Consider the following 19,069-nt stretch of genomic DNA (forward strand, 5'->3'; position numbering starts at 1 on the left):
CACAATGTTAGGTTTTTTGTTTAAATGTATAGCTTCTTTCGGCTTTAATAAATACAAGTAAGAAAGAGATTGATGCACATGTATACCTTGTTGGTATCTGCCCACTTCCTATTACAAAGGACGTCGGTGCCAGAATTGACAATTCTCTCTGCTAACACAATCTGATATGTGTCTTTTTCTCTACAAATACGTCTATGATTGGTGCGATTTAAGCAAATTTACAGGGAAATCAAATCCAATGAAATTTTTACACGGAAGCAATCAATCAACTTTTGCGTGCTACAATTTGTAAGAAGAAAATTTTAGTCCATGCGAATATACATATATAAAAAACTAATAGATTTGCCTAATTAGGTTAACTAATCTTGTAACAAGAAAAGGGTAAAATGGGAATTATGAAAAAACGAAATGTTGTTTTGAAACTACGAGAAGGGAGGAAAGGCAAAATGCAAATAATATAAAAAGCCATCTCATCCACATTTCTCTCTCACCCACCCTACAGACTTCTCTCCCATTTTTCTCTACGCTCAAATTTGTATTTTAATAATTTTTGTTCCCCCAAAAAGTATTGAGAATCGCAAAAAAAAAAAAAAACTGAATTGGGAAAAATTATTGAGAAAAAAAAAAGAGAAAAGTTTTAAACAAAAGGAAAGGAGATCGTGAGCCAGGGAGGCACAGCTGAAGAAGGAGAATTTAGGGTTTGGAGACTCCGAAGAATTTGGCGTTACCGTTGTGATTTCTTCCTTCATTATACACCTGGTACGATCTCTCTTTCCTCTTTTTTTTTTTTTGTTTGGTTCGTCTCCTTCCTGTCCCTTCTGAATCTATTCATCGCTGGTTTGGATTCGTCACCTCGTTGCTTTCATTTTGATGCTTGATACTTGATAGAAATTAAGATGTTCGAATTACCATTTTGTTTTAGTTGGTGTTTTTTTTTTTGTGGGTGGATTCTACGATCTGTTTTTAATCTGTTTTACTTTCCTTCTGTTCTTTGTTTTTGAATTTCAGATCTGGGTTTTCTTTTTCTTTTTATTCTCTTTATTGCCTGCGAAAATTTGGTTTCCCCTACAACTTTGAGAATCTCATTTGAATGGTTTGAATGAAATATCGATTATGAGCACCAGCTGACAATATTTGTGAATGCTCTAGAGCTGTCTTCCGCAGTTTAGGATTTTGATAGTTTTTGTCTTGACAAATTAGAGTTTCGTTTCAATCTGCTAATGATTTGTATCGTGTCTCGGATATGGCAGTGGCCGAGCTAGATTAACTGGGAATTTGCGTATTGTATATGTTCTTTTTGTTTACGGCAATTTTTTTGTTTTTTTTTTTGGTGTGTGTCTATGTGATTGTTCAGACTTTATGGTAAATCCTGCTAATTTCTAAAGATGTAAAAGAAATATGACACTCACTGAGTAAGCTTTTTTTTTTTGTGGTGGCAGTGTCTTTTGAGAGCTCTTCTCCTCGTCATGGTGGCCACCTCTGCTACGTCGTCATTTTTTCCTGTACCATCTCCCTCGCTTGATCCTAATGGAAAGGGAAGCAAGGTTGCGTCCACGAATTTTGCTGGACTCAATTCAACACCAAACTCTGGCAGGATGAAGGTTAAGCCAAACGCACAGGCTCCACCCAAGATTAATGGGAAAAAAGTTGGTTTGCCAGGTTCTGTAGAGCTCTTAAAGACTGATAACGAGACGTCACATCCCGCACCGAGAACATTCATCAACCAGTTACCTGACTGGAGCATGCTTCTTGCTGCCATTACAACGGTTTTCTTAGCAGCTGAGAAACAGTGGATGATGCTTGACTGGAAACCCAGGCGTTCTGACATGATAATGGATCCATTCGGTTTAGGGAGAATCGTTCAGGATGGCCTTGTGTTCCGTCAGAATTTCTCCATTAGGTCATATGAAATAGGTGCTGATCGCTCTGCATCTATAGAAACAGTCATGAATCATTTACAGGTAAATAACCCTTCAGTTATGATTACAGTCGCATGCTGTCACTGGTCCTATTCATATCCATGATTTAGCTCTTATGGTCATTGACAGGAAACGGCCCTCAACCATGTCAAGTCTGCTGGACTGCTGGGAGATGGGTTTGGTTCTACCCCTGAGATGTTTAAGAAGAACCTGATATGGGTCGTTACTCGTATGCAAGTTGTGGTTGATAAATATCCTACTTGGTAAGCTATTGTCGGTTGCTTTTTGTGAGTTATCCAGATTATCTTGCATAGGCTTGAATATGTCGGTCCTCACTTGTTTTTACCAGGTTTGGGAAAATGATGTGTAGTTTTGCTTGTTTCTTTCTAAAAATCAGTTACCATTTACATATTTTATGCTCGGTTGATACTGATTTTACCATAGCACAAATATGCTCATATGAACAGTTACATTTTAGCACCCTGGATTACATGCTGTGCATGCTTATTCAATATATCTGCCTCACAGGGGAGATGTTGTCGAAGTAGATACCTGGGTCAGTCAGTCTGGAAAGAATGGTATGCGTCGTGATTGGCTAGTTCGGGATTGCAATACTGGAGAAATATTAACGCGAGCATCAAGGTTAGATTTCATTTTTGTTTACTCCATCTATTATCATTTTCTGCATTTGACCACCAGTTATTGGTTATTTGCTCTCTGTTTGTACTTTTTGCTCTTGCCTTTGAATTCGAAAAAGCCTCATGAGCAGATGCATCTTCAGTTAGATATTTGATAACAGAGTTATAATCATCTCTGTAATATCCTTTTGCAGTGTGTGGGTGATGATGAATAAACTGACAAGGAGATTATCAAAGATTCCTGAAGAGGTTCGAGGGGAGATAGAGCCATATTTTGTGAATTCTGACCCTGTCCTTGCGGAGGACAGCAGAAAGTTAACAAAACTGGATGACAAGACTGCTGACTATGTTCGATCTGGTCTCACTGTAAGTTATAATAATATTTGCTGTGTATGGTCTCAACAAGCATGTAAAAAAACTCTTCGAGATTCTCATGGTGTTTTGGTAATGAACTTTTGGCCAGCCGCGATGGAGTGACTTAGATGTTAACCAGCATGTTAACAATGTAAAGTACATCGGGTGGATACTGGAGAGTGCACCGGTGGGGATGATGGAGAGGCAGAAGCTGAAAAGCATGACTCTCGAGTACCGGAGGGAATGTGGAAGAGACAGTGTGCTTCAGTCCCTTACCGCAGTGTCGGGATGTGATATCGGTAATCTCGGGACAGCCGGAGAGGTGGAGTGTCAGCATTTGCTCCGACTCCAAGATGGAGCCGAAGTGGTGAGAGGACGAACAGAGTGGAGTTCCAAGACACCAACAACAACTTGGGGCACCACACCGTCGTAAAAGAAAACAAAAACCACCACCACAACATTGGGGTCCTTTTGGTTCCTTTGTAACTATACCTCCTCCTCTTCCTCCTCCTGCTACTTGCTTGCACAACCACCACCATTGCATTTCCTCTCAAAAGTTTGGGCCACCTTTGTATATTTCTTCTTCTTCTTCTCCTTTTTGTTTTTATTTTTCTTCGATGGAGATTTATTATATTTATTTAATCTTTCTATTTATTTTTTTCTTTTCTTTTTAAGGGGAATGGGTGTCGTCTCTCTCATTACGATTGTGTTTATTATGTAATCCCCATGTGCCAGCGCCAGACAAGGCAATAACTCTCTTATCACTAAATTTATTGTACTTTCTTGGGTATTTGTAGCTGTTTCCAGCCATATATAGACACGTGCACGAGTCTGAACCTTGTATCTGTCAAATTATTGAACGGCTATTAAATTGATACGAACAACTAAAACGGTTTGTCCCCACCAAAGTGGCATCAAAAAAGCGATAAAGCAATAATCTGGAAAGTAAAAATCTACTATAATCAAGGTTGAGTAATTAATTCCTAAAAGGAGATGATGAAAGGATTATTTGGTCAAGTATTAAACACTTGGATGTGATAAAAAGCCTAGTGACGCATTTCAAATAAAATAGCATAGAATCAAATTCGACTTTTTCTTCAACTTTGATTTACCATCTGTCGGTTGGAACATATTCATTCACTTAATATTTTTTGTCGTAAAACTTAAAGCATTACACATTATGATTACATATGTTAGAAAATTTAGCTCTACCTTAAAATATTTTTGCTGGTGTGTGTCGGTTTGTTTTCAAATTTTGGGTTTAGGAATATCTTCTCTTCCTTAGAGTAGCTTGATTTTAAGATGGATGAACGTGAAACATATGTTTAATGTGTACCACCCCTCAAGCCATTGTTCAACTATCCACCAACTCAACGTAATATTGTAGTTCTACTCTATCTTAAGGTTCTTGATTCGAACCACGAGGAAACTCTGCCAAGCATGTTTTTTTGTCTTCTTCAAGTTTCGTTTTAAACACAAGGTCTCCAAATCCTGAAGTTATCTTCACAGCTTTTGATATAGTATTCCGTGATAGTGGCTTTCTATAAAACACCTTCTCCTCAAACTGTCTTCGCAACAGTCCATATATCAAGGAGATGCTCGCCATTTTTTTCTTTTGCTTATCATTCACTAATATCATTAACTAATAGAATAATCACAAAATTTTATGACTAGAACTTCTAACTTCTTCGTCTCTGAGTAGTTTCCCCATTCAAAATGGTCATTTGATTCCTTTGGATGGCTTCGTTTCTTTACTAAGGATAATTATAATTTTTTTTCCTTCCAATAACTGATTACTATGATAATTATTATTATACCTCCAGAAAACACATAAGATGGAGTATACAGAATTTCGTAATTACTATTGTCAAAAAATCTTGACATTTCGTAATTATTAGGTTATCTCCAAGAGGCAGAGCGCTTATTATACATACAAAAATGATAGTTTCGAAAACAGAAGAAGAATTGATTAAAAAAATGATGCCAAGAACCCCATAAACACTAACCATAACAAATTGTATTTTGTTATGGTAGAAGAACTTTTACGACCCTTAACCAGATTGTCATCATCATCACTCTCAATATCTTTAGGATGGTCAAAATTGGCGGGAACTATAGTGTCTGGAGCAACTTCATCATCACCGGATTGAGATGATCTGTCGGGTCCAGGGGCAGTCTCATCATCTTCATCTGGTGATGATAAAGCAGCAGGTAGGCCTTGACCATGTGTTACATTTATCTTAAAATGCTGTCCGAATTTACACTGATCACCATCATAATTTCCTGAGAAGAAATAGTTGAAACCTTCTTTAACAAGAGGAACATATACTGAGACCGGAACTGGAGATGTTGCTGAAGGATTAGCAGCCGACCACTCTGTTGTACTATTGTCTTCACCATTGTTGTAATCACATTCTTTGTACGTTTTGAAATCATATGTCTGCACCACCGAATGGTTGCTATCTGTGTTGAAAACTACATTGAACAACAACAACAACACAAAGACGTTTATGTTGATGATTCAATCTGAAATAATTTTTGAATTAATCTAAACATAGCAAAAACAAAAAAAAAAACCGATTCATACATTTTGCTAAAATACTGTAATTTTTTTCTGTATATAAAAAACAGAAACTAAAACGACGCAGAAGAAGAATCTTTAAACATAATTTATTTTCTTTGACCAAAAGAAAAGACATAATTTATTTTGTTTATAAGTTTCTCACACTTCAATAGATAGAACAAATCGATTTTTTTATATTTAAGTTTGTTATTAAGGATTCGTTATATGCTTTTCCAAACTAAAAAAAAAAAATCTATGATATTGAACTTACTGAGGAAATCACCCAAGGAAAAGGATTTGGAATCGGCCCATTTCTGATAATTTGCAGAGGGTCTCTCCTGAATACTGAACCATCCTGTGGACTCTCCCACAGTGTAGTTCTTGTACGCAGCGGCCGACAGACTCAGAAGCATAGGGCACAAGAGAAACACAAGACAAGATGAAGAAGATCTCATGCTGCACAACATATCTAACAACTCTCTCTTCCTTTCTTTATCTTTCTTGTTTATATAGATTTCTCTTTATTGATCTTTCTTTGCTATAGTATAAAGGAAATGATAGGACCCCCCAAGTACATAAAGTAATGAGCTCGTCATTGCATAATACTAAGACATGTGTGGCATGTGGACAAGAGTCTTGATGTTTGGGATATATGAAGGAACATGAGGCGACGCAAGCTGGTCGGTCCAATCATATGCGAACGCCTCCTCCTCCTCCTCCTCCCCACGTGATTTCTCACCTCACTTTTGCTGTCTTCGCTTCCCTACAACACTCCTTTCAAAAAAAAAATCTGCCAACTGTCTTTTCTAGTAAATGGAATTTTAGATAACGTGTTTGTGTAGTGCTTTAAAGTTTAGGACATTGCAATGCGTTAGAAAAATAACAAAACCATTTTTTCAATTTTTTTTCTTGAATATGATAATGGGTTCGATTATTCGAATAAATCTTTTTTCTGTGTTGTATAATTTCTACTTTTTTTTTTTCAAATAACGCAGCACAATGTTCTTGGCAAAGAATGAAAAAGGTGATTTTTGCTTTTCGGCCATCGCAAATGGACAACGTAAAAGGCCCAAGGCGGCCCATATATCATAATTAAGTTAATCGTTTCAGTCACGCTGTCAAAACCTCCGTCGTCTTTCTCCACCATGGAAGGTGTGGCTATGAAACTCCCGTCTTTTAAATCTCTCGCCCCTAATGCTATCTCCTTCGCCGTCGGTCATCGGAGCTTCACCCGCGTCCGTCGCTCTTTTTCGCTATCCGTCTGTTCTGTCGCTTCTTCCTCCGCCACCATCGCCGCCGATTCCGAACCCGTCTCTCTCGGCCGTCGCGCTCGTAAAGATTTCAGAATTCTACATCAGGTAATTATCCTCTTTCCCTGATCCCCTAACCTTATTAACTTTCGAACATCACTGCATATTACTGTGTTCTTATCGAATCCGCATGGACTGGGAATAGTGCTAGTTTTTACTGAAGTAACACCATTTACAATTGAATTGAGTTGCAGGAAGTGAATGGCTCTAAGCTTGTGTACTTGGATAGTGCTGCAACTTCTCAGAAGCCTGCAGCTGTCTTGGACGCTTTACAGAATTACTATGAGTTCTATAATTCAAACGTTCATCGAGGAATCCACTATTTAAGGTGCTTTTAATTTTCTCTGTTAACGAGTATCAGGATTTGATCATTTGATTGATAAAGGTTCTTGGCCGTTTTCTGTTGACTGATTGTAGTGCCAAAGCTACAGATGAATTTGAGCTGGCTAGGAAAAAAGTTGCTCGTTTCATCAATGCTTCAGATAGTAGAGAGATTGTTTTCACAAGGAATGCAACTGAAGCCATTAATCTTGTAGCTTATTCATGGGGGCTTTCAAACCTCAAACCAGGAGACGAGGTTTGTGCCCTTGATTTCTCAATCCATCTACTTTTTTATTAGGCGAAATATCTTGGTATCTATGCTTTACACAAATGTGAGATTCTTCCATAATCTTGTCTTACGTAGGAAGAAAAATGAAAACTTAAAATGAAAAAAAAAATGCTAAACTTTGAACCCGAAGATTGATTTGAACGGAACAGAACGGAATCTCATACTGCTAGGACCGAATATAGTTACTACTCCACAGTTATTGAATTTAGAAGTGCTGTTTTCTGATGTCTTAATTTAGATCTACGGCGATGCCTAAAGTCTGAGAATTGGGGAACAATGTGGCTGCATTGTTTTCTGCACACCTAAAGTCATTAATTTCACTCTAAATCTCTTCTTTTATTCTTCTCTTACCTATAGCAACTGAGATTTTGAACGATGCTAGCTTTTCAGGTTATACTTACAGTGGCCGAACATCATAGTTGCATTGTTCCTTGGCAAATAGTATCTCAAAAGACTGGAGCAGTTCTAAAGTTTGTGACGTTGAATGAAGATGAAGTCCCAGACATGGACATGTTGAGAGAAATGCTTTCTCAAAAGACTAAACTCGTGGCTGTTCATCATGTATCAAATGTTCTTGGTAGACTCCTTTTTTCGTGTTCTCATCAAAATAATCCGTTTATGCCGGATTAGGTTAGTATCTAACTTTTTTCTTTGTGTTTAGCATCTTCTCTCCCTATTGAAGACATTGTTGTCTGGGCACATGATGTTGGTGCAAAAGTTCTTGTGGATGCTTGTCAAAGTGTTCCTCACATGGTGGTTGATGTCCAGAAGCTAAATGCTGATTTCTTAGTTGCGTCTTCTCACAAGGTTGGAATTGTTTACTTTTCTTCCTGGGATACATGAAAAGCCTTGTGGCAAGCTTATAGTTTAAAAAATGATAATCATGCTTCAGATGTGTGGACCTACAGGCATTGGGTTCTTATATGGTAAGAGTGATCTTCTACATGAAATGCCTCCATTCTTAGGTAAGGTGGCTATCATATATATTTCAATGGGACTTTATCTGTTCAATCAAGAATGGTGCTGGACTGAGTCTCAAATCTATTTTTCATTTTGTTTGTAGGTGGCGGAGAAATGATCTCAGATGTATTTCTTGATCATTCAACGTATGCAGAACCTCCATCCAGGTTGGGATTCGACTTATACCAGTTACTAATTCACATATTTGCTGCAGTTTGGAAATAAGTTGATATCAATCTTGTACCAGATTTGAAGCTGGAACACCTGCGATAGGTGAAGCAATTGCCCTTGGAGCAGCATGTGATTACTTGTCAGGAATTGGCATGCCGAAAATCCATGAATATGAGGTTTGACATAATTTTCTTACTACTATCAATGACCCTAGTGGAATACTATACACACTGTATTTTCCAGTCACTGAAGCATGGTCAGACAGACGGACTTTTTTTTTACTCTCTGAAAACTACTATAAGATGTTTTTGATTTCACATGTTCTCTTTCTGACTAGAATTTATAATTTCTTATGTCGGACAGGTAGAGCTTTCGAAGTATTTGTACGAGAAACTGTCTTCACTGCCTGATGTCCGGATATACGGCCCCAGGCCTTCTGAGAGTGTTTGCAGGGCTGCTCTATGTTCCTTCAATGTGGAGGGCTTGCACCCAACTGATTTGGCAACCTTTCTTGATCAACAGGTATGTTAGGACTAGGAAATATCTGTCCCACAACATGCTGGTTTTTCTCTTATCATCAATGGATATTTATTCTCTGGATAAGAGGTAGTGCCTCCAGAAGGATAAAGGCATGACCAACTTACCTCTCAGATGAACGATATCATCTGGCATATCTTCGTAATACCTACTTACCTTTATTCTATTGTATGTGTTGCAGCATGGAGTTGCGATAAGGTCAGGGCACCACTGCGCACAGCCACTCCACCGGTATCTTGGAGTGAATGCAAGTGCGCGCGCCAGCCTCTACTTTTACAACACGAAGGAGGAGGTTGACTCCTTCATCGTTGCGCTTGCCGACACTGTGAGCTTCTTCAATTCTTTCAAATAAAGTGGAGTAAACCTTCCTGCTAGATCTCTCTCTCTCTCTCTCTCGGCTTGTTGTATGATATATATTTGCCTTTGAAGGCTATTTTATTTAAATCTGTCATATATGATCAATGGGAGAGGATGTTTGTTCTTCAAGTCCCAAAAGGGCTACTGTATTGTAGTTAGCACTTCGTAAGCTTTTTACTAAAAAAGCATTGACTAATAGGATGTATTGATGTAATCCAATGGCAGAGACGTTCTCTATCAACAACTTTCTGGTGGTATTGTAGAAACTACACAATAGAGAGATTTGAAAAAAGACATAAATATCCTTTTAGTCTACATTTATCTCTTCAAGTATCCTCGCGGTCTTTTGATGTTCTGGTTTCGACTCTTTTGAATTGAGAAATTAAATGTCTAACCAGAAAAGAGAAGCAGTAATTCGATGTCGTCAACTACTCCCTCTCTAGTCGCTATAGCAGTAGCATCATCATTCAACTTCCCCAACTAAAATTTCTGCAGAAGAAAAACAATCTCCAAAGAAAATGGCCATGAGCAGAGTCGCGAAGCTCTTCGTCGTCTTTGCGATCTATTGCGCGCTCGATCCCTTCAATCACAGCTCCATCTCCAAGTTCCCGGACTTCAAGACTTACAAGATCGACATGCCGCCTTTATCGGCGCTTCCCAAGGAGAGAGACCGCGACAATCTCCTGCAGAATTCGGAGATCAGGTTCTTAAACGAGGTTCAGGGTCCCGAGAGCATTGCTTTCGATCCTCTTGGACGCGGTCCGTACACCGGCGTCGCCGACGGTCGTATTCTCTTCTGGAATGGCACTCGCTGGACCGATTTCGCTTACACTTCCAATAACCGGTGAGTTCAAATTGCAAATCGAAATGAAATGGTAGAGTTGTTAAGAATGTCTCTCTAAGTAAAGTAAGGTCTTTTTTGAAATGGTGTCTCATGTTAATGTGTGTTAGGTCAGAACTGTGTGATACAAAGCCGTCACTGTTGGATTACTTGAAGGATGAACACATCTGTGGTCGGCCTTTGGGTCTTCGGTTCGACAAGAGAACTGGGGATTTGTACATTGCAGATGCGTATTTCGGGATTATGAAAGTCGGCCCTGAAGGAGGTTTGGCCACTTCTCTTACAACCGAAGCAGATGGAGTCCCTTTGAGATTCACCAATGATCTTGACGTTGATGACCAAGGGAATGTCTACTTCACTGATAGCAGCTCTGTTTTCCAACGGAGGTACCTTATCGGTTCTTCTTCTACTCCTTTGAAATGTGTTTTCTTTTTCTTCTTCTTCTCTTGTGCTACTGAGGGACTCAAGTTCCTGCCGTTTAAAAAGTTTTCATCTTTACTCTCTTACTACTTTAAACTGGTGTTTGCTTCATCATGCTTAGCTTATTCACTAATGTGCAACTCTGTAATCAGAGACTTTGATGATGAATTATGTTATCTATTGAGAATCTATATATAAGAAGTTCCGATGAGCTTTTGATGCTCTTGTGTTTAAACAAATTGTGCCCTTTTTGTTGTGGGTACAATGATTGGCGCTACTTTTGAATTTCATGTTTTTTTTACCCTTTCAGGAAATTCATGCTTTTGATTGTCTCGGGGGAAGACAGCGGGAGGGTGTTGAAATACAATCCAGTAACAAAGGAGACTAGTACTCTCTTGAGAAACCTCCAGTTTCCGAATGGCTTATCACTTGGCAAAGACGGCTCCTTTTTCATCTTTTGTGAAGGATCAATTGGGAGGTGAGTCCTTCATCTTAATCCCTCGGTGACTCCATCTTAGCAAACAAGTATCATTTGATACTTCCACATCATTGTCTTCCACAACAAGTCCTCTTATTTTTGGTCATCCAGATTACGGAAGTACTGGCTGAAAGGGGAAAAAGCTGGAACATCAGAAGTGGTAGCTCTACTACATGGGTTCCCAGATAATATCCGAACAAACAAAGACGGGGATTTCTGGGTGGCGATCCACTGTCACCGCAACATATTCACACACGTGATGGCGCATCATCCGATTGTGAGGAGGTTCTTTCTGAAGCTGCCGATAACAGTCAAGTTCCAGTACTTGCTGCAGGTAGGTGGTTGGCCACATGCTGTGGCTGTGAAGTATAGTGAAGAAGGGAAAGTGCTCAAAGTGTTGGAGGATAAGCAAGGGAAAGTAGTCAAGGCAGTGAGTGAAGTGGAGGAGAAAGATGGGAAGCTTTGGATGGGAAGTGTATTGATGTCTTTCATTGCAGTATATGACTTGCCTTAATTAGTGTGATCAGCTTTATGATTTTGTTGATTTCTACTTGGGACACGGTATTGCAAGCTTCTCTTACTTACTATATCCAACTCTGTCTTTGCTGCAAACAATCAATAATCAAATACTATACAACAGTATGTCTTCGATGTAAAGAAAAACAATTGTCATGTTTCCGTTAAAACACGCACAAGTTTTCTAGCTAGATCACCGATTTTTTTTTTTCTCCATCGAGAAGTTTCTTTTTGAATATACACTAGTTGGATAGCATCACCACCCTTTGCTGGATCACCTGTTTTTGCTTACTAATTTATGTCTGCTTAAAACTATTTTTTGACATTTTTCTCGCAAAGCATGAAGTGGACAGCAGAAAAAAATCAATTCGATATACAAAAGTAAAGTATCCTTTTGTTTCTATGGTGTATACTCGTAAAAAAAATAACCGTCAAGAAAACAGAAAAGAAAAACCCTAATAAAAATGAAGAGTAACGAAAAGAAAAACATAATAATGAAGGAAGAAAAAAATGCGGTGAAAAAAGGGAAAGAAAAGGAAACATCAAAGTGTGTGGACAAGACCCGTCAGAGGCACAAACAGCCAAAGACATCCAAAGACCCCAACTAACATGATTTGACGTTTCAGATTCTGTTTTTCTTTTGGACCTTTCATTAAAAATCTCATTGCTCCCTCCCTCCTACATTTTTTTTTATATATATGTCATTCTATTATTATATGCAAATTTTTATTTTCTTTTCCTTTTCTAAAATGTATGTATATATGTGTGTGCATGGACGACGATGGAAGGTGTACGTAAGTGTCTCTAATACTGTTGCACACACTGGAAAGGGCCCACGCATTTCTAACCTTCGTCGCGAAATGTATCGATCGGGTGATGTAGAAGGTGATACAATCTAGAGAGAGAGATAGTCTTTATTAAACATAGCCACAAGCACTGTTCTTGTTCATTTTGGACAATAGAAAATGAATGTTATAACTAAAACGTAGACTTAATAGCAAACTGATGTCGACGTGGAAACTATAGTGATTTTTCCAAAGTGGCATTCTTTTAGCAAAAGGTGACCACAACTACTCAAAATATTGATAGGTGTACTTTTATAAATGGTATACTACATTAAATTATTTTCTTAAAAAGAGACAAGGATTTTGTTAATTGTTGTAATGGAATTCGGTAGCGATGAATGAAAGGAGTTCACATGGGATTTTTTTTCCTCATTCGATACGTTATCATGAATTATTATATGTTGACCACATACTACTACAAATATATGCGTTGACAAAGTCGCACCATTTTCTTTTTTTTCATACAAAAATTTGTCAGCTATTGAATTATCAATAACGATCGAAAATCAATCTTACCATAAAAATTAATCAGTCTTATCCGTGCAACGATTCGAAATCAAAGTTTTAATGCTGCCACTGAGTGACCTTATAAAATAGTGATCCGATCAGCAACATAAAAGTGTGACTCTTTTTAATCATGATATATATTCAACCGGATTGTGAGTTTTAATTGTGGCTGACAAAGAGATGTGACGAGCATTGATTTCTCATCAAATTGTTTTTTTTTTTAATTTTTTTTTAAAACTACCAAGTGCACTATTCATTGGGAGCCTTTGCTTTTTGTAAAGAATGTTTTTGGAATGAGTGATTTTCAGAATTATCTCAGCACCATAAAAGTTACCATATCACATCCCAAGATGGAATGTATCTTTTCTTACCCACTCTATGTATATGCTACTGTACATGGGCTTGTATATATGTAGATCTTTATATATATATAAGTCCAAACTCCTTTCATTAATTATATTATTAATTTGTTTTCTTGATAAAACTCCTTTTATTTGTATTCAAATTCTATATATTAATTGAGAGTTGATAAATCGAATTCTCCACACGTTTAAGCCTATGTCTTTGTAATTACAACTGCTATAAACTACTTATTATATAAAATCGTGACCACACAAAAAGCTACACCTTTTCAGAACGAGGAAAGAGGAAATTTATATTACAATCTTCGTAAAGGAGATTCTTCCTTAGGTAATTATGTTCGAATGTGTAAACCATATATGGACTTCACTTATTAGGAGAATATAAATCTAGAAACGAAGTTATAGATGGAGCCCACACAAGAAAAAGAAAGGGACATACATACATGTATATATATATGTAAGGTTATGATCTTCTTCTTCCTCGCCTTCTCTTTCATCACCAGCTCTGCTTAGACATTTATAAACGCGGACGTACAAAGATAAACATAAAGATACACAGGCATATATATAATAGCCATTATTATCAGTATGAAAAAGGCTTTAGTAATAGCCATTAGACTTTTGGCCTGCAACTGTCTGGTCTAATTGCTTGCCTTTCTTGTTGCCATCCAGCTTTAATCCAAAGTGAATGTGAGGAAAATGTGCCCACTACACACACAAAAAAGGCAAAATTAATTTATAAAAATATACTGTCATAAGCATTCCACCAATTGAGCATAGTAGAATCCACTATCTTATTGGTATATACACTTATGTTTCAAAAAAAAATCATCTTAGCTCACGACGGAGAAAGAGATCAAACCCTAAGATTTTCCCACCACAGCTATTATAATTACCTTATGACAGCTCTAAGAAAAAAAAAATTTATTAGAAATAATAGAAGATTTTATCCAATCATATGTTTGTAATCAGTTTTCTGAACAAAATATTTGTATTGGTTATTTCAAAGATAATATTTTTATAATAAAATGATTAAGAACTAAATTTTACGAAGCTTTGTATTAGAAAATAACACGATATTAAAGAAGTTTTTCTATCTTAGTTACAGTTTATATATTTTGTTTTATTTGCATCTTCTTTTATTCGAACCTACAAATAAAACGTACGTCGTCGTCGATAGTATTATATATTTTATTTTATTTTGAGCTATTTATCTGTAGTAGATTAATGACTTCATATATTTGTGAAAGAATTAATGATAAAGAAGGAAGCTTACATTTTTAGCAGCTGTGCTGAACGCCTCACGGTGGCTGATCTCAGGATTGCCAGCCTTGATCCTTTGGATTTCCTCTCTAATATATTTGGAATAATTAAAGGGTTATTAAAATTGTGGTGAATGATTTGAGAAAATTCCATCAATCAAAAGAGAAATTCTAAAAGTTGGAATTAACACTTACTTGATGAATCTGTTGTACGCCGAAGGAACGCGTTGTCTTTTCTCTGGCGCTGCCATGAACATAATAAAATTATATGGACTCATTTATTAGCTAGCTAGGCCACTGAATATTTATACTTCAAATACTTGTGTATTAAATGTGAGAGGAATGAGCGACTTACGACGAATAGGAGGCATTCTAGGAGCCTGATCTCGATCGACATTTTCGGACAATGTGGTTGAAAAATGGTTGGAGCTCCTTGAAGATGATCCAAAATCTTTCCTTGTTACCGGAGAGGTTATGTGTTGCTTATGCTGCTTCATGATTGCGAAGACTATATCAGCCATAATTTCTACATGGTAACCAAAAAAAGGTTGATGCTAATCTTAATGATTATTATATGATACCTGAAGATCTTGATGTATGGGAGGAGCTGAGGTTTGATGAAGTGAAACTCCGATGTTGAGAGAGAGCAAATTGGTACAATGGCCACATCTCACCGTCACAAGTGTAAACAAACTTGCGTATGGTACACTTACCTGATCATATATATTTTTATATCTCTTAAATCAAATACGTACGGACAGCTTATTGTCTTGTTTACCACTATTCTGTAATTCGATTGGCTGGTTAGACCATCTCTAATGTAATAGGGTAGAACTTAATTAAATTGTGCATGCAATAATTGATGAGACCGCTTGAGATAGTACGTGCGTTAACTATTCTATTCTAGTATTAAATAGTGCCTTGATTTGACAAAAGTATCCAACTAATGTTTTCCAGAATAATAGGTTTTCTTTGTTGAATTACAAATAGATTGGTCAGAGAAATTAATGTTCATAAAAGACGTGAGGGTGAATATGTAGCGTTTATTTCAATATTAATCAGTATTTAACAAAAAAATAAATTTAATTTGTAGTTTCATTAGTCATTCGTAGATATATAAAAACATATATGCGTGGTCTAATGTCTATAAATTATAAAAGTTGTGCATAATACCTTTTAAAATGAAACATTTGTTTTGTGTTTATATAGAAGGAAATCAGATGATAAAATAATTTCTTTCGTAGAAGTATTTTGAAGTTTAAAACTCTCTTATCATGTTCCAAAACATTGAACATTGTCATGCATCTACTACATTCTTTAAATTAATAGTGGGGAAAACATTGTGGTAAAGAGTAACTTAATCATCTATATATATAGATATATATGAGTGGATATATATAGACGAGAAGGGTGTATTTTTGTGTATGGTGGGTTCTGATGACTAATATGTCTGACACACAAGCCTCAAGGCAACATGATAAAAGATAGTAAAGAGATGAAGAATGGTTGATGAAGCTTGTAAGGAGAAGACAGTCATGTTAGAAAACGACGTGACCTTAACCACAGCCCATAAAGTCCTTAACACAATATGTGATGGTACCATCTTAAATTATCATCTTCTTTTATTTTTGTGTATGTATCCAATCCGAAGTGGTCAAGATCGGCCACGATTTAACAGTTTGCAGCTTTTGAATAGATCAAGAAATTGTTGCTCGAACTGGGTAGAACAAATTTTCTGTCCTTTCCAATACAATACCACCCCTATTTTGTGCAAGACGAACTTCACCATTTTTCTAAAATGTGGCCACTTTTGCCCCTAATCATATTCATGCTACATCTCCACTATTTATTTATATTTATAGTATAACGTTTACAAATAATAAATCTAAAAGAGTTTCTCGTGATTTTTTTTTTAAAACCGTTTACAACTCAGAAACTACCAACTCTAGTAGAAACTATCTGACTAATAAGATCAGTGATTTGTATATATGTTATACATATGGATAGGTGTATACACACACACATCAAATATATGGGTATTATTAAATAGTCACATAAAACCGTTAAATAGTTAACAGTATTATAGTAAAAATTAAATAAAATTTTGAAACTATTATATACATATAATAAAAGCGTCGCCTCACTGTGTAGAGAAAAAAAATTGGAAAACCAGAAAATGATATTTAAAATTATCGACTGGTGATGTGATGTAAACATTGTTTACATGGACCACGCTTTGTAGATCAAAGATCTATGATTGATATGATATATGTATACATGTGTCACATACTACAGTTATATATATCAAAAGATAATATGAAGTCAGACTATAAAGCTGGAAAACTTAGTGAAAGTTTTTGAGCCTTGTATCACATGGATGTAGGCAGCAACGCTCTATCAACCAATTCCTTTTAATGGAAATATTGTTAACGGGGATTGAAACTACGGGAATTTTGAGTAATATTTAAGAAAATGAAGGATTACTGAAATACCAAAAAAAAATATGTCTATCAAAACGACAAAAAATAGAAACCTTCAAGAAAATTGTGAAATTAGGGAAAGAAGATGCTTTTATTGTAGAGTTTAAACCTACTCTATAGAGCCCTAAATCTGATCAGGAGCTGTTTTCTTTGGTTTGCGCACTAAAATTTATGGTTCAGTTACCGAAATTCTTCTTCTTCTCTTGGTATCTCATCACGCGTTTAGAGTAAAAAAAAATTAGGGTTTCTGTTATTTTCTCAGATTAAGAAACTTTCCACTATATATTTTCATCAGTAATCACAGGAAAAAGTACGTTGATCCATGACCCAGATGTAAAATTCATCATGAAATATATATGTATATATCACCGATTAAGTTCGATAGAAAGATAATATATCTGATTGAACTACTGTTTGAATTAAGTTAGAAAAAGGAGATCTAGCGCTCTGAGTAAATACGGAACACTCTTTTCTTTTAAGAAAGATTATCATTTTAATGGAAAGAAATAGAGAAAGAGAGCGAGGTTACCGCTAAAATCGTTGTGCAGAAGTTGCAGTGGACATAGCAAACGCGCTCAGATGATAAATCAATAGACATTTTTGTGTGGGTTGATCTCTTCAGTAATGATATCTCTCTTCTTGTTAGTTATACCAATGAGATCAAAGAAGGAACTATTTGATTTTGGGAAGAATAAACTGAAGAAAAGGCAAGCAAAGAAGAGAGAAAGAAGGATAAAGAGAGAAAGAGAGAGAGAGAGAGATGGGTGGAGGAAGTGTACAAAAAATCTGAAAAGACTAATGGGGTTTGTTTGGAGATGAAGAGAGACAAGTGGGGACTATACTACAATGTTCTCTTTTTTTCTTTTCTTTTCTTTTTTCCTTACAGTTAATTGAGAGTATACTAAGACATATGTATATTAAGATTAGTCTTATCAACAAATGAGTTATATTCAAAGTTTCTATAGCGTACGAAAAAATTGTTTATCTATATATAGCACAGATGTGATAGTTGGAGTTTATGAGAGGATATGTGAGTCAAAGAAATGTAATACCCTATATTTAAATTGATAAACTTTTTTTGATCCATCAATCACCAAGTGAAAGTGTCCGTTAGTATATGACATCATGATAGTCGTAGTTTATGAAAGATATGTAAGTCAACGAAATGTATTCATTTAAATTGATAATTTTTTGTGACGATTGTTTCACCAGCTGAAGGTGTATAAATTAAAAAAAAATTCCACAACATTTATCATTTATAGAAAATATATATGATAATTGTTTTACACGATAATTCTTCCTTTCTAACTTTTTTATAAAGAAAAATATTTGCCAAATAAAACTCTAATCTTAAACTTTTTCATGTGACGACAGAAGTTTTTTTTTGTTATCTGATTTTTGTAAAAAGGATTAATTATACTATCACACCAAATAAGATCAATTTCTAGACAAATGATTCATTCATACATATGCTGGCTCAATATTTGCTACCCGTTACAAATGAGTGAATGTACAACGAATTACTCGTTGAATAGTATTTGGAACCAATCTAAACTATAATTCTTACATTGATTCTTATAAACTGTTCTCTAAAACATTTGAGAGACGGGAAAAAAAAGTCTAAATAATTCTCCTTTCGATGGCTTTAGTTTCTGTAATTATATTTCGTGATCATAACCTGACATATCCCCACGAATTCGACATGCATTGTTTAAGAAATCGCCATTTTCGACAACTATCCATAGATAGATGTCTTTTGATTAATAAAGTATTCCGTCAAATAATTTCGTGCAGTCTTAGCCTACCTATTTGTTCAAACTACCCATGTTTTGTTTTATGCATATATATTTTTTTTGTCACTTTAATTTCCCTAAATAGTTTAAGATTTCGAGTGTGCAGTAGAGCAAACATCATACAAATTGGGTTGACCTGATTGATT

At 36.1% G+C, this 19,069-nt stretch overlaps 5 protein-coding genes across 6 annotated transcripts; 3 read left to right on the forward strand and 2 right to left on the reverse strand.

Annotated features, from left to right (window-relative positions):
• Positions 1 to 480: 480 nt before the first annotated feature.
• On the forward strand, positions 481 to 3,747 carry LOC18994024 (palmitoyl-acyl carrier protein thioesterase, chloroplastic). The gene is made up of 6 exons (XM_006417617.2): positions 481 to 759; positions 1,440 to 1,961; positions 2,049 to 2,182; positions 2,448 to 2,561; positions 2,752 to 2,923; positions 3,021 to 3,747. The coding sequence occupies exons 2-6, from the start codon at positions 1,467 to 1,469 to the stop codon at positions 3,342 to 3,344; spliced, it is 1,239 nt and encodes a 412-aa protein (XP_006417680.1). The 5' UTR covers positions 481 to 759; positions 1,440 to 1,466; the 3' UTR covers positions 3,345 to 3,747.
• A 1,080-nt stretch (positions 3,748 to 4,827) lies between these two features.
• LOC18994025 (blue copper protein) lies at positions 4,828 to 6,168 on the reverse strand. Its single transcript, XM_024153083.1, has 2 exons — positions 5,746 to 6,168; positions 4,828 to 5,386 (listed from the first exon to the last, which is right to left on the reverse strand). Exons 1-2 carry the CDS (start codon positions 5,939 to 5,941, stop codon positions 4,881 to 4,883), a joined length of 702 nt encoding a protein of 233 aa, XP_024008851.1. The 5' UTR covers positions 5,942 to 6,168; the 3' UTR covers positions 4,828 to 4,880.
• A 439-nt stretch (positions 6,169 to 6,607) lies between these two features.
• LOC18994026 (cysteine desulfurase 1, chloroplastic) lies at positions 6,608 to 9,731 on the forward strand. The gene is made up of 10 exons (XM_006417619.2): positions 6,608 to 6,832; positions 6,979 to 7,112; positions 7,202 to 7,361; positions 7,785 to 7,971; positions 8,056 to 8,201; positions 8,287 to 8,359; positions 8,458 to 8,521; positions 8,602 to 8,701; positions 8,889 to 9,047; positions 9,244 to 9,731. Exons 1-10 carry the CDS (start codon positions 6,620 to 6,622, stop codon positions 9,412 to 9,414), a joined length of 1,407 nt encoding a protein of 468 aa, XP_006417682.1. The 5' UTR covers positions 6,608 to 6,619; the 3' UTR covers positions 9,415 to 9,731.
• A 70-nt stretch (positions 9,732 to 9,801) lies between these two features.
• On the forward strand, positions 9,802 to 11,821 carry LOC18994027 (protein STRICTOSIDINE SYNTHASE-LIKE 3). Its single transcript, XM_006417620.2, has 4 exons — positions 9,802 to 10,263; positions 10,371 to 10,646; positions 10,991 to 11,158; positions 11,270 to 11,821. The coding sequence occupies exons 1-4, from the start codon at positions 9,938 to 9,940 to the stop codon at positions 11,670 to 11,672; spliced, it is 1,173 nt and encodes a 390-aa protein (XP_006417683.1). The 5' UTR covers positions 9,802 to 9,937; the 3' UTR covers positions 11,673 to 11,821.
• Positions 11,822 to 13,654: 1,833 nt separating this feature from the next.
• LOC18994028 (putative axial regulator YABBY 2) lies at positions 13,655 to 17,933 on the reverse strand. 2 transcript variants are annotated; one of them, XM_006417621.2, is made up of 6 exons: positions 17,660 to 17,933; positions 15,232 to 15,363; positions 15,006 to 15,138; positions 14,846 to 14,894; positions 14,665 to 14,740; positions 13,655 to 14,096 (listed from the first exon to the last, which is right to left on the reverse strand). In XM_006417621.2, the coding sequence occupies exons 1-6, from the start codon at positions 17,726 to 17,728 to the stop codon at positions 13,989 to 13,991; spliced, it is 567 nt and encodes a 188-aa protein (XP_006417684.1). In that variant the 5' UTR covers positions 17,729 to 17,933; the 3' UTR covers positions 13,655 to 13,988. The 2 variants fall into 2 exon arrangements, with proteins under 2 accessions (XP_006417684.1, XP_006417685.1); XM_006417622.2 differs by having other exon boundaries at positions 15,006 to 15,141.
• Positions 17,934 to 19,069: the final 1,136 nt, after the last annotated feature.

The sequence above is a fragment of the Eutrema salsugineum genome, unplaced genomic scaffold (assembly GCF_000478725.1).
Source record: "Eutrema salsugineum unplaced genomic scaffold, Eutsalg1_0 scaffold_5, whole genome shotgun sequence".
NCBI classification, from domain to species: Eukaryota; Viridiplantae; Streptophyta; class Magnoliopsida; order Brassicales; family Brassicaceae; genus Eutrema; species Eutrema salsugineum.